General features: G+C 38.8%; 1 protein-coding gene across 1 annotated transcript in view; it reads right to left on the reverse strand.

The window, feature by feature from the left end:
- The window catches only part of lrrtm4l1 (leucine rich repeat transmembrane neuronal 4 like 1), a 125,564-nt gene that overhangs the window by 67,470 nt on the left and 42,474 nt on the right, over positions 1-15,620 (reverse strand). The window contains exon 2 of the mRNA XM_024298858.2: positions 657-2,287. Coding sequence (XP_024154626.1) covers positions 657-2,287 — 1,631 coding nt within the window. The remainder of the gene's footprint in view (positions 1-656; positions 2,288-15,620) is intronic.

Raw genomic sequence — 15,620 nt, forward strand, 5'->3', positions numbered from 1 at the left:
AGATTCCACAAAAATATTCAAAATAATACACTGTCACTGACCAATAAGGCTAGGGTCCTTTTCCATCTACAACTACACACAGAAAAAAAAACATTGCTGATTATTTACCGATTTGACTGCATGATGTTTTTCATGTTCTAAGTTAAAAGCATATATAGTCAGCAAGTGGAACCATTTAGCCTATTAGTTTGCAGATCCTCTGCTTTTGACTGGGAGTAATGTGCAGTGCAAGGATGTTTCACATAAAATCAGCATTCCTTACATCTCTTTGCATGGCTTATCTGAAGTATGACTTCATTCCAAATAACATAATTAAATAACTGCGCCTTATCTTATCTGTAAGGTTATCTGGAATAGGACGGGAATATTGGATGGCATGTAAATGTAGTCACAATCATAACGTTGTCAAGTTTCCGTTTCTTTTATGGATCAAATGTAAACAGTTGTTTAAATTAGCTATGGAGTCTAACTTTGAATAATTGGAAACATCTAACGTTTGAGATTGGGGCATAAAAAATAGAGTCAAGGGTGTGTAGGTTAACGTGGGTTAAAAGTGTCTTTTTAAGGGGTCATACTTGATAAATGTATTTACCTCTCGGATGAGCCTTGTAATTTGATTTAGAGTTTTTATTTTAGGCTGATGCGGGGGATCATACCTCACACTCCCTGGAGCCAGAAATTGTGCAGGTGCAGGAACCAGTGCCATTGCCCAGCACCTCCAATGCTTCTGGGGTAGCAGCGGGGTTGTAGCTCATGTAATACTCTTGAAGCTGGGAGCTGAGGTTCTGCTCCGGCTCCGGACTCTTTTTGCGGCGTTTCCGTCCCACCATGGATCGCTGCTGGAGCAACCTAGTTGCACCTGGGTAGCGTCGCCACAGCACATAAATAATTGTCAAGATTAGGGACATAGTGAAGAAGAGGGCTACGCTACCCACCACTACTTTGTGCAGAGTCATATGCTCCATTTCTGGAGGGGGTATGTGAGTGGGCCGAGTGCGCACTGCTGAGTCCCTGGGATTTTTGCTCATATGGCCAGGAAAGGTAGGGTGAGGAATCGGTCGAGGTCTGAAAGGTGGGAGTGGGCCCAAAGTGTTGGTTGGTGGCATTGGTGGAGAGCTGGTAGTGGGAGCGAAGGTCGGTTCAGCAGTGCCCTCAGAAGTTAGCTCCAGCGTAGGTAAGGGTGTTTCAGTCAAAACATAATCTGTTTCTTCACAGATGCCGTGGTTCCGTGTGACTTCCATGATTTTCTCTCCTTGCATATACTTAGGGCTGCTGCATATCATTGTGGTGTCTTTACTCCCCCGGAAATTTCTCAGCCAAGCGACAAGGGGACAAATGCCAGTTCCACAGTCCCACATATTGCCGGCCAGGCTTATGGAGGTCAGTGAAATCCATGCGGACGCGGCCTCCTGCGACACATTGGACAGTTTGTTGGATTCCAAATTTAGGACTTGAAGGTTGGGCAAACAGTGGAACACAGCTGGGTCCAGGGTCTGAATTTCATTTCCAGATAGGTCCAGTTTTTGGAGGGTATACCAAGTCCAAGGAAGGCCCTGATTGACCACTCTGATACGATTCCACTGCAGGTAGAGCGACCTGAGATTGGCTAAGCGCGGAAACAAAAAAAAGTTGATCCTTGTGAACTGGTTGTGCTCCAGATGCAACTCCATCAGCCTCTGTAACCCCAAGAAAGTGGTGCGGGTAAGAGCCTTGATCCGATTGTAGCCCAAATCTAGGAACTCTAAGCTTCGACACTCCAGAAAAACTCGAATCGGGATGTTAGAGAGACCGTTGGAGCGTAGGTGAAGGTTTTGCAGTTTCCGTAAACCATGAAATTGACCAGGTTGCAGGATTTCAAGCTTATTAAATGACAAGTCCAGACTGCGAAGATTGGGGATGCCATGAAACGTTGAATTGTGCAGGGACGTGATCCGGTTAGAGCTCAGTATTAGCTCTTTCAACCTCCTAACCCCTTGAAATGCTCTGCTGTCAATAACTGAAATTTGATTGTGGTCGAGGTAAATCCAAAGAATCTGGCTGAGGTGAGCAAACTGATAGGGTAGCAGGGTGTGAAGTTCATTGTAGCGCAGAGAGAGGCCCTGGCAGCCCACAGAGATGTTTTCTGGCACTTCTAAAAACCCAGAAGAGTCACAATGGACAGTTTTTCCCTCGCAGCGACAGCTGTTGGGGCAGGTGCGTTCCCCAAAGCTGAACAACAGCGGAGCTCGCAGGAGGAGGAGCAGAGGGAAGAGGATGTGCCTCAGTCGTCCATCACACAAAAGTGCTCCTGTAGAGACAGAAAATTGAAAAGGTGACTAAATATCAAGTTGCATGTCACTATTTTTTTATTTACTCAATGCAGGTCTGTTGAAGTAAATCTATATGAAACATACAGAGAAAATCATTTTATTGTGAGAGATTGATAAAAACCACAAAGGTACTAAAAGAATAGCACATTGTGTAAAAATTCTACATTGTTCATACTTTAAATATGTATTTGTGCTGGGAAGTTTTCTTCTGTAAAGGAAACAAACTGTTGGTCTTTAGGTGTTGTGGGTTATTCTTAGACAAACACTGTTTATCAAAAGGAAAAGAAGACAGTGAGAGCCAAGGTTAGTGAAGGGTAACGTAAGTACTTCATCCTCTGGCAAGAAACAAAAAAACAAGAAAAAAAGCCTCTTCACACTTTTTAACCCATAAGAACCCAAACGTATTTTTCCTTAAAGTCCCACTCCGATCATCTTTTGTTGTAAAGCGATCCAAGTCGTCTTTAATTATGATTATGTCGTGTTTTGGAGTTCAGTAGAATTCATCTCTAAGTTATGGGTGGGACTATTGGCACAGAGTGAGCTTGCCCTCATTTCCCATCATCCCTTTGTTAAAACTCCCTACTCTACAGACCCTCACAACCCCAAGCTAACATTAATGATGCAACAAAAATGGCAAGCAATATCAGAGCTATCAAGCTGTACAGTTTTAAGCCAGATAACAGCTCGGATGAGGAAAACAAAGACTATTTGTCTGCAAGTGGATGCATCAATGAGGAGCTTTATCAAACTGAATTTTTTGTGTCTGATCCTGATTCTCAGTTATCTCCAGTATATAAACATAAATCAATACATGTTCTCCATTATAGGAAGAATTCTACAGAACATGTTAAAAACACACACAAAAAATATATATTTTTATTGAAGTGAAATGAAACAGTGTGGACCATAGATCAATTGGACCAAATAAAAACTTTTGGACGTTTTTCTGTTACACTGATATCACCACGGATTCTTGCGGATTAAACAATAAGTCCCTCCTACTGGGTGTCACATTAAAATGATCCAAGAATACAATAAAACATATGTTATATCACAAACATTTAGAAGCTCACGTTTGAAGATGGCGGAGTAGACCCAGCAGCTGCTTGTAGCTCCCTCTGATTGATTAAATCAAAGACCTAAAACTTATACTTAAGATTTTCAAAAAAGGAAAAAAAAAAAAAATGCTGAATTTGTCCTATCTGTTTGTGGCTCAAAGTATGCCAAAAAAGGTTCTCATTCTAAAAGCCGGGCTTGTCCGCATTTAGAGGACTATGTGTGTGAGTGATTCTGTTATGTGTATTTAATCTTTGTTTGCAATATTTTGTTTGGTTCCTACTTATTTGTTATTATTTCTTGAAATGGAGGACCTCCTTGAAAACATGATGTTCCATCTCTAGGGGTTTGTCCTCCCACTCTACTTTAAATGTGTAAATCAAATCAAATCAAATTCTTATTACTAACTCGTCACATATTGACGCATGGTTAAGGACCCCTCCGCGTCGAAAAGTAATGTTTTGGTTGTCCCCAACTATTTGTTTTTTTGACGTGCTGGCTGTTCCAATTAAGTCAGGGCTTCCCAGCCTCCGTTCTGCAAACTGGTACCAGGACGCGTACCGTGCCGGGACCATAACCCAGTGCTGGACGTGCACAGTACCAGATGCAGACCAAGCATTACTGGAACTGTGCTCTACCGGACAATAACATAACCGCGCGCCTAGTACCGCACACGTCCGTCACATGACGTGGTAACGGTTTGCGGACCAAGTTAGGGTTAGGGTACCGGGTCAGGGTACCAGTAGCGGACCGGTCTGTTTCTGATACCACCTCCTACAAAACGCTCGGAACCCGGATTTAATTATAACAACCAGCACGTCAAAAGACACCCAAAACATCAAAAAGTGATGTGGAGGGGTGCTTGTCAAAATGTGACAAGTTGAGGATGAGAATGTGCTGATTCATAAACACAGTTTCAAATAAATCAAACAAGAAGTGGAGTCATGTGACTAAAACTCCACTGGACACTGGTCATCTTATGCGGAAATAAATTAAAAAGCAGAAATACTGTAAGTGTATGCATGGAGTAAGCTGCCGGCCGCCAAATGTGCACCCATGGACGTCTAAATGACTGTGAACAGGGGAGAATAGTGTGTATTATAGCGTTTGCCCTGATCAGTGATGACCTGCACCATCAAGTGGAGCATGTCACTAACAATTACAATTTTAAACAATTTTTGAAAACCCGGTGCGTTGTAGAGAGACGACGGATACACTTTCAGGTGGAGATCAAATTTCAGAGCACACCTCCTTGGAAAAGCTTCTTGCAGGCTAATAAATTAGGCTAAATAAAAAGGCTATCCCTTCACGGCAAACATGCAAGAATGGATTACAGTCAATCTATGTACTTGTGGTTTATCGACTTCTTGGTTTCTTTCTGGGAGTATTTTCTGTCTGAGTCACAACATAAAATCCCCAGTTTATCTGTAAGGAAATAAGAATCTGTGATTATATTGAGGTCAGTTTTGTCCAGTTAAGATATCTCTCTGAAAAGAAAAAAAAAATTAACTCAAGGTGAGAACATTTTTTAATAAACACAGCAGATGCTTTTCCACTGAGCCATCTGTTGTGTAGGAGTGTAAAACAGTAGATTTTCTTAACTGATATTCATGGTGGGCTGCTTTCAGTGACGGATGAATGGCTTACTGTGAAAAAAATCCCTGATCTCGGCCCCCCAGAGCAGTATTTGCAGATAAATGACTATGGCGCTCAACATTTTTATTCGTCCCTGATGTCTGACCTTATAAATGGAGTACAGAATGAGTGAATGCAATTTCACACTAAAAATACAAAGTTTAAACAAAAACACAAAGAAACACAAAGTTTAAAAACAGTGAAAAGGAAGAAAGAGAACTGTTGAAGAAAAACCTACTTAAACTAATTATGTGCACTAATTAATCAATCAAGCAATCAGTCAAACTTTCAGTGTTTTGTGCAGCTTAAAGAAACGTACATCTAAACCCATTGTCATTTCAACATATTTCAAAAACGAAATAAAAATTCTTATTTTTTGTCCTGCATTGTTCATTGTTTCAGGACAAAAAATGGTTTTATGATAACAAATTATTAATAAACTGGGAAAAAAAACTAAATGTATGATTTTCAGTAACTGTCAAAATAAGGAAAATATAACACTCAAAATTGAACAAATTAGTGTCCAAAAAGATAATAATAAAAAAAAAATTGGAGTTGTAATGCAGGATAAACTCGAATCGAAATCACATGTTCATTTCCTAAAAAGTAAGATTGACAAAAACATCGGAAATTTACACAAAGTAAAGGATTAGATTATTAGTAATTCCTTTCGTATGTTACACTGCTCTTTTATTCTTCCTTATTTTAATTATTGTACAGAAGTATGTGGAATAGCTTATTCCACTCATACCAAACCTTTGTTTCTGTTACAGAAAAGAGCAGTGAGAATTATCCATAAAAAAGACAGTAAAGAACACATGTATAATTTGTTTGCATTTGTTTGCCCTAAATTTCCGGATTTGCTTGATTTAAAAATGTTGTTGTTCATGTTAAAAACCAAATTAAAAATTTTACCAGCCAATATTCCGTCTTCATTTAAACCAGCTTGTAGTAAAAGGAAATATCATGACAAAGTCCCGTTTGCTTGCAGAACTCTGAGGCAGACCCACGTTTCAATTAGACTGTGTAAATCATTAGAACACTTAAAAAGGTATAGCTGTTACTAAATTATAAAAATGTTTAAGGACAAAATATTACAATGATGGATGTTAATTGAAAGAAATTGAAGTATGCCTCGATCAGATTAGGAACAGGGTGCAATTATAAGTAAGAATTAATTGAATGACTTTGTCTTGTTTCTTGTTTGTCATTGTTAATCAGTGACTGGTAGGAGCAGATATTATTATAAGATGAATTTCTTCTGTCAGACTATGATTATTCGTGCATTTATTTTGGAATGTCATTTGAGCTGGCATGAGCAATAAACAACAACAAAAAAAGTCTTATCAAGATTTTTTTTTTTTTTTTAATAATCTTAGTTTGAGAAAACTTAAAAACATTTCTTAAAATAACATTTTTTAGTAAGACTATTTTTTTTACCCTATTGGCAGATTTTATTTAAAGAAAATCTACCAATCATCTCTAATTTTGTAGAGATCCAATATAAATATTTTGTTGAACAGCAATACAAAGCAATTATGTGTTTCCTCTTAGTGGAAAATACATCTGGCTAAAATAAACGTAAACACAACAACACTCATAATATTGCTATTGATTAAAAGCAAAAAAGAACAACCTCTGTGAGACCAGCAGACTAAAAAAAGAAAAACTCTGAAAGTGGGATCATTTTTAAACAAGCCTTCCATCTAGCTTATAGATCTATAGATCTTCATCTGAGGAAAAACAAAACACAGCCAACCGGGGCGCCATCCTTTCATTTGTTTTTTCTCTGAAGCTGTTTACCAGGCTTAAAATCGTACAATAAAATATTCTCCAAGAGTGCATGTGCACACGTACAAGCAGCTGTTCCAGCTGCCACAAGACAAAACACATGGGCGCCAATTACAACAATGTAAAACAGAATGTTTTTCAATTTAGAGTGCAGTGCTCAAATTTTAAATAGTAAACAGCTTTTGATCTAAAGCATACGGTGGCCCTGGAGTGAAAATCACATCAACAAATCACTCAGCCCAAAAACATATGAAAGATCACAAAGACTATTAGAGAAACAAATCAAATGTGAATAGAACTACATTACATTTCAGAAATCCAAACTAAATTCTAAACAGCAAAAACAATTACAAAAAGCAACATTTCAGAAAACAAGTTATTTTACAGAAATCCCAATAAAATGTTAAAAATAAAGAAACAAAATAATGCAATTTGTGCAGCAGAGGCGGACAGTTTCAACGTTAAGTCAATGGTATAAACACAATTGGCTCGGAGGACTGGCGGCGGGTCGCGGCGAATTGGGCGGCACAACCAGAATTTCAATATCTGAGGTTGTCCTGTCGCATCTGTCAATCAGGAACTCAGCATTGGACACGTGATGTTTTCAGTAACTTGATCAGCGGGAAGAATATTAATCTAAAGCGAGCATTTTTGTCCTGAACTATTTTGGGGCGAAGGCGGGATGCACCGCGGCAGAGCTCATTCGCTCGATATGCGATGCGTTATTTTTAATTACTTAATTTCTCTATTTCTTACCAACTGTCTGATTACATTGGTGCCAGTTTGTGACTTATTTAGTCTTTTTCTCAACTACAAGTGCGCTTTAGAAATACTTCAGTCAGACAGTACACGTGGCTCAAGGCAGAGGTTGCTGGTCAGCCCGGTGAATGCGACACCGGCTAAAGAATAATAGAGTTAGCAGTAGCAAGTCAAGTGAGCTGTCCAGATATTCTTTAATATTGTTTAGAATCATTTTCCAAACAGAGGATTACGTGTCTAAACTCAGGATTTTGTGGAGACACGTCACTGGCAGTGATCTTCATTGAGATGGGGAGACTTTTCAAACTGAAGAAAGAAAAGGAAACTGTGTGGGATGTGTTTCTTCAGAAGGAGCTGCGCACAGACTTCATTTATAAGTTAAAGTAAGTCAATAACAACATTTTGGGTGATTTTTTTTTTTTCCTATGCTACATTTTGTAAATGGAAGGAAAATGTTAAAATGAAATTTTAAACAGCACATTTTAACTGTCGTCAATCAAATGGTGAATCAGCTACTCTGTAGGGTTCATAAGTTTGTAAATCTGAGTGATGACGTCAATGCCTCACCAAGCATGAACCTCACTGGATAATACTGTTATTCATTTTGATATTCTTCATAAATGATGCATTATGTGCAGATGTATAAAATAGTAATCAAATGTCAAATTGAAGCAAATATTGTTGTATTTATTTGGTTCTAGTTGAACTAAAAGTATGTAATTGTTTGTGATGTTCTAACCTCACATCTGCATTGATTGCATTACCCGCAGCACTTTGCACCTCACCTGTTCAAATGAGCCGATGCACCTACTTTAGCAGCTGTCACTGCCTGAAAACCTCAGCATGCTCATTATATCGTCTCCTGCTGTAGCCTCGGATAATGTGCAAGAAAAAAAAGCGCACACACGAGGTGTAGCTGTGCTGCACATCTAAACAGACGCGGGATCAGGGGGGCAACACAGATTGCATTAATACATAGTATTATTTATAAGAATAATGTCATGAAAATATGTGTCCCTGCAAAGATTCATCTTTGTGGAGGGAATAGCATTAAGTGGACAGAAGTTCTCCTCTGTGACTCCTTAAAAGTAAGCTTTAGCCTCTGTTTATTTACTGATTACTACACTTCCTGCCCTTTCCTGGCAGCTTTGCTGTGGTGCCATATTTACTCTGCCCCCCAGTATAAATATAAAGGAGTTTTTCGTATGATTTATCTGTAAACATTCTCTAATATTTGCTCCACGAGGACTGACCTTTTGGAGAGCTGTTCAGTTCTTGAACCTCAACTGTAGTAACCAACACTCCAGTAAGTGTTAGTTCCTCTGTTAGTGTGATATTTAGGACTTCAATCAAGGCTTCAGTCATCACTGGTTGTTGAAAAGGGATACTTTCATCAGATCTGCTTCTGTTTCAGAACATCTGAGGATAAAGCTCCATGACATTATGCTTACTTCAGCCAATGTAGCTTTACAGACGTTAAACCCACTGACCTAATGAGGCTGCTGCGATACTTCAGTGACTTGTAGGGTTATTTAAGAATGTACATGAGAAGTAAACAAACAGTTCATTTAACAGTTCAGGCAAAATGCTGATGTGATGCACTGAAACTGTAAAACCAGCCAAACTCAAGCAGTTAAAAAATGTACACAATCACAGAATGTTGTATCTATAAGCATTTGCTGGCGTTGCTTTGACTGGCATCAAGGCCCTGTGCACTTCATTGACCTCAATGACATCACAAGGACTGAATGAAGCATAAACATTACCTTAACTGGTCATTACTTGGGATTTTTAAATCATTATGTGCTTAAAATAATAATAATATAACTAAATTTGGAAAAATTTAAATGTTACACCAAATCTCAGGATCTTTCCTTGACACAATAAAAACAACAGAATTAAGAAGAGTGCATAACTTTAAGGTCTTGTCACTCAGCTGCTTAAGCCTTAGTCACATGCCCCCATACAGGTGATGTAGGTTTTAGGGTTGTCCTGCCTTGTGGAGGGTCAGAGATTGGTGCGGCTGCATCTTAAGGTGTGTCTTTCAGTTCCCTTGTGGCTCATGTGGCCATCCTAAGAGACGTCATGAGAAGGGAATATAACATTGGCATGTGTGTGCTATGTGTATCGTGAAGCATTTGTACAAAAAAATGTAAATTGCACGCACTGATGACGTACAGGTGATGTTGCACGGTGCAATCTTATGCAACACTATTTCTTAGATATTTAACAGCAAGCAAACCGTCACACACAGGTGTGTTTGTGTTACATAAGTGCCTGTAGGACACTCGTAGGATGCACACACAAAATACTCTCTGGTTGTCTTTTTCTACACCCATCTATCTTCTTCCACTTCATCCGGGACCGGGTCGCAGTGGCAGGAGTCTGAGCAGAAGATGCCCACACTTCCCTCTCCCCGGCCACTTCCTCCAGCTCCTCTGGGGAGAACCCCGAGGCGTTCCCAGGCCAGCCGAGGGACATAGTCTCTCCAGTTTGTCCTGGGTCTGCCCCAAAGCCTCTGCCCAGTGGAACATGAGTGAAACGGGAAGGCATCCAAAGCAGATGCCCGAGCCACCTCAACTGACTCCTCTCAATGTGGAGGAGCAGCAGCTCTACTCTGAGCTCTCTCCGGGTGACCGAGCTTCTCACCCTCTAAGGGAGCACCCAGCCACCCTCCGGAGGAAGCCCATTTCAGCCGCTTGTAGTCGGGATCTCGTTCTTTCGGTCACGACCCAGAGCTTATCACCATAGGTGAGTATTAGAACGAAGATCGACCGGTAAATTAAAAGCTTTGCTTTCTTTTCAACACAATGGAGCCATGCAGCAATCGCATAACAGTGGACGCCGTGAACAAGACACTGGTGAACAAGACCCCAAGATTATAAACTCCTCCCCCTGAGGCAGGAACACTCCACCCACCGAGAGAGGAAAAACTACCTTTTTTTCTAAATCCAAAAGCATGTTTACACCACTTTTGGCAACGCACATTCAAGCAACCACTCTCAGTGAAAAGACTATATAAATATGCATAAATGTGCATTTTGGGCTTCTGTGTTCAAAACTTTGTTGTTCAAGCATGACTACCAACATTTTTAAGACCATTTTTGGCCTCTATGTACTTAACGTGCATCTTTTGAATGTCTGTTAAATGTTCAACTAGGTTGAACATCAATCAGGGATTTGCCTTTGTTAGTGACGTATGAATTAATCTGAGTGTCAATCGTCTGAAAATTGATCATCAAGGGGTGTTGGAGCCATATAGACTTAGTTTGAGAATAAATGAGAGAATCACAAAGAAAAGCAAACAGAATAGCAAAGACATTGACCAAACTCTTAAGACCCTTTTTTGTTACAGGAAGTCAATCACGGACTCGTTTTGAAAATAAATCATTTTTATTTTACCTGTGAGTACTTCCTTTTTTCGATTGCAAGTCAGAACCACACCCCCCTCCCTGGAATGGCCAAGGTGACCGTAACAAGGAGAAAATAATCCTTGAGATTTGCGCCCGACCCAAAGTCTTTCATACATCGGCCTGGAGTAAGATTTGCTATATATGTTGCACCAACCTTCATTCACCTGTAGATGGCAGATGATCACTAGTGTTGTATAGTAACAGATGAATGCACACCATAGGCAAAACGCACATTCAAGAACACTCTAAAAGTTAGTTCTTGAATGTCTGTCAAGCGCCCAATAAAAACGTAGCAAAGCACTCAGGCTGCATTTCATCAGCACTAACAGGATCCTTTAGAAGTGTGCAGCATTTAAAATAATACAATATCTGTCTGAAACAACTACAACTCACATACTTCATCAGACTTGTCATCATTGTTGGGTATTGTATCACTACAAACTGTCTTTCACAGTATGCACATAGAGAAAAATGTGCTTGGACATTTTCAATGTACGGGCCCACCAAACACTACACGTCTTCATATTTCCTGCTGTCCACCTTCATGCCACGTACAGGTTTGTCCATTTCATTACAGGTTTACATGCATCCACCTGTAAGGCAGTTGTGACTAAGACATAAATAACTAAGACCAGCTGTGTTTGAAATAGGGGTCCTTAGACTATAAATTGGCATGTACAGTAAGTAAGCCAAAAGCTGCAATATCGTGAACTACCACACTAACAATGAATTAACAACTATTTATCATAAACCAGATCTATTGTAAACAATCAAAACCCCATTGCTAATTACAGGTGTGTTCAGCATGTTTATGGTTTGGTAATACACTTGACCTGTTCTTAAGATGTTCTGAGAACAGCAACACAAGACACATGTAACTTAAAGGAATACATGTATGATTTAGTTTTCTGACTCACCTTTTATGTTTGAGTGCTGTACTCTCAGTTGAGTCTCTCTAGTAGCTCACGGTGAAGCCAACAATCAAACCGAATCAAATCAAAATTCTTACATTTCTATCAGCACAACAAAGAAATAAACCTCTTCTTAATAATCACAGAGAAACAAGGTTTTTTGTGAAACTCCTGCTTCAGATTCTGCTCATCATGGTTCACTAGAGAACTGTGTGTGTAACCCCCCCCCCAAGCTTGAAACCCAGCAACGGAGTGTTACATGCTGGGCGGGGCATACTACTTTAGACTGGAGATGGTATTGCCGGGGTTGATGGGAAAGCGACCCTCTTCTGCCTTTTTCACATCTAATTCTAATTTCCCCTCAGGGATTAATAAAGTATTTTTAATTGAATTGAATCTTCAACAAAGCAATTAAGTAGCAACAATTATGCCCCAGTGAAAATGTGTTGCTGTGTCCCAAAATTAATCCCTAGGGACCACGTTTGTCAGAGGCAGGCGGGGGCACATTCCAGAATCGTGAACGGAATAATTTTAACATTTCTGCAATGCCACATGTGGAGGAGGTATTATTCTCCCATTAACTTTGAAAGCATTAACTTCCTGTTCACATCGTATCTGTTTCCATATTGCATGGGAAACTTAGCCATCCTAACATTTATCCAGGAGTTCCAGTGAAATCCATTAGGGTTTTAATTCTCACTCTAAGGTTTTTCTTTACCTGCACTGCTTCTCTAGAGCCTGATTTCCGAATCTGACAGACCAGGGAGATGAGATGGAGATAATGTGGATGTTTAATTGGATTTACATAAATTGTAAAAACCCAATGAAATATCTTCCTTCTGCTTCTATGGGATGCCTAGAACTGATTTGGCTTACACTTCATCAAAAATATGCATCAGTCTAAGACCTCCCACTGGGACTTCTGCATTTTTCCGTGGTCCCAAATGCACAAAAATACAGAAATAAAAATACATAAAAAGCATAGATTTAGTTTCCTTGCAGAAAAGTGCAGCTGTGTGGCAGTCCAAACTTTTTGCAAAGAAGACCAGATTTGATGAGGGGCCACATAAGATGCAAATGAACTATTAAATGAAAAATTTGTATTGTATTGGAATATTTTTCATTTCTTCACATAAAGCAGAAATATGTCAAACTACTTTTTTTTTCCAACAATACTGTGAATTTCTGATTTACAGTGACAAGAAATAAAATAAAGACAAAGTCTTCTTGGAAAAAAAATCTTTCAAATGTCATATTATTCACTGCAAACTTCTAAATTTAATTCACCTGAACATAAAAACAACACTTAGTTTTCTTTATCAGAAGAGCAAACCATTGTAGTTCTGATCACAGAAACAATTCCATTCCTCTTGGTTGATCCTTAAGGCTCTAAAGTTCAAGTAGCCACAGGTTGTTACCACAGGTTTAGTACGGCTTTTCATGTAATTTAGCCAATCACAATCAAGAATTCATATTTCTAAGAAAGTGCTGTTATTCATTTTATGACAGGATCCTGCAGCCTACTGGACATTTGAATGCGGCTCACATTTGGCCCCTAAGCCGAACTTTGGCTGCAAGCCTTACATTGACCTGTGATCCATCCCATGACAAATGTGGATAAAGGTGGAGAGGATTTCATGTCTGCCACAGACACCAGTGAAAATCAAAAATCATTAAAAAAAAAAGTTCAGACCGCTGTCTTGTGGGGTCTAGATGACCCCACTCCCAACGTCAACAAACCTAGGATAGCACAAAGGATACAAGACCATTCACATTAGTGGAAGTCGGAACACTAAAACCCTAATTTCTGGATTGGGCAGAGTACCAGACTTAAAGTTATTGCAGACTTTTAGGAGGTTGTAGAATGAAAACTACAAAACAGGAAGCAATTTTAAAAGATAAATAAAAAAAAGTCAATATATCTTTAAGAACCAGACTAATGTTTTTCTTTCACCCATTCATAAAACTTTCATTATTAAACATTTTCAAACACCTAGTATAAACCTTGCAAAAAAAATGTAAAATCTAATGGAATGAGGAGATATAAAAGCAATTTAGACCGAGAAGCAATAATTTTGCTCCTCACGTCTCCATTTTTAGCATAAACTCGCACACGTGTTAAAGCAGTCAAGCTGTGAATCAAGTCAAGTAGAGAATCCCTATCAGAAAACATTAGGTTAGCTGAAATCTGTTAGTCATACCAAGTGGGTGAATTTGAAGACAGGAAAAAAAAAACAGGAAATAAACCCGACTAGAAGCATAAGTTTGTGAGTGAAGCAAGAAAATCTGCCCTCGAGCCCTTTCTGAGTAAGGATGCAAATGCATGAGAAAATACCAAGGGTTCCCTGCTCTGAAATGGAAGAAAAATCCATCCATTAAATATACAAATGCATCCAAATGCACTTTTATTTATTATATTACATGCTTCTATTTGAACTATATAGAAAATGGCACAGAGTCAAAATTATAAATCATTTTCCTCTTTAAAACATAAGCCTATTGACCTGGAAAACCCCGGTTCCGCATTCCTAACATTTAGGTTAGTGTATTTGTGGCACATAAGAGTTTTGAAAAAAAGCGTGCCTTAAAGTCTTAGGTTAGCATCAATTATAGATGACAAGTCTGCAGTTGATTTTCTTTAAAACCTGGAGGCATCTTCTTCCCCAGAGGATATTTTCTTCACAGCTGAGACTGGGGGCTGCCTCCTCCTCATGAGCCCCCTTCTGTGTTTAACATGAGGAAACTGTTTCTTACAGGCAACATATGTATCGGGTGCTGAAATGCGCATGCAACAAGACCATATATGGAGACATGTATTGCTTGGAGAACAACACTTGTTCTAGTAAGTATCCAACTTATTTCTTAAGCTTTCTAAAACTTTAAATATATTTCCATGGACTACTGACAAAGAAAAACCTGCCTATTTCATCTAAATATGGTTTTAAGTGTTTATAGAAAAAAAAAAAACACATCCAAGACTTAAAGATGAAAATCACTTTTTTGGTGTTTAACAAGTTATTGGACTGTTTTTCTCATGATATAGGACAGATATAATGAAAAAATGCAGCTCAGAGCATGGAAATCAATGGGGGATGTGAAGTAGGGCTACAGTTGCTCCGATTAACTGTATGTCCAAAAAAAATGAAATCCCATAGACTTACAAAGGAAATAAACCGCTATTACTAAGTCATTCTATTTATCAGAGTAACCATTCTCTCTGATACTTTTTTTGACATGTTCTTGCTGATGCGCTTTATCAGTTTTTTTTTGCCGTAGTCCAAGTTATTCAAGTGGTAAATTCACGAATCAGATGCCTCAATAAAAGTAGGTGGTTTTGTGTTGAACACCTTAAACCATTTAATCCTAAACCCGATTGCCAGGTGATTTTCACCTGAGCAAAAGTATTTACATGATTTTCAATATGTTGCATTTTTCTGAGTGTCATGGGTCCCTGGGTAAGGTCTCACATGTCCCAGGAATGGGTAGACCAAAGGCTAAGTCTCCAGAATATATATATATATATATATATTTTTTAGGATTTTTTTTCAAGCATGATTTTAGTACTGTTTTGTTATATAAACCACAGTTACAAATAAAAGAAAACTTATTTAAGTTAGCATGTGTTGTCATATTTTCATAACATTTTTATGAGAAATAATTTTCATTGAGTATATCATGTCGGGCAAAAATTACCTGGCAGAAGTGAAGGTGTATGTTATTCAGTTCTCTGTGCTTCTGTTTGGTGC

The sequence above is a fragment of the Oryzias melastigma genome, linkage group LG12 (assembly GCF_002922805.2).
Source record: "Oryzias melastigma strain HK-1 linkage group LG12, ASM292280v2, whole genome shotgun sequence".
Taxonomy (NCBI): Eukaryota; Metazoa; Chordata; class Actinopteri; order Beloniformes; family Adrianichthyidae; genus Oryzias; species Oryzias melastigma.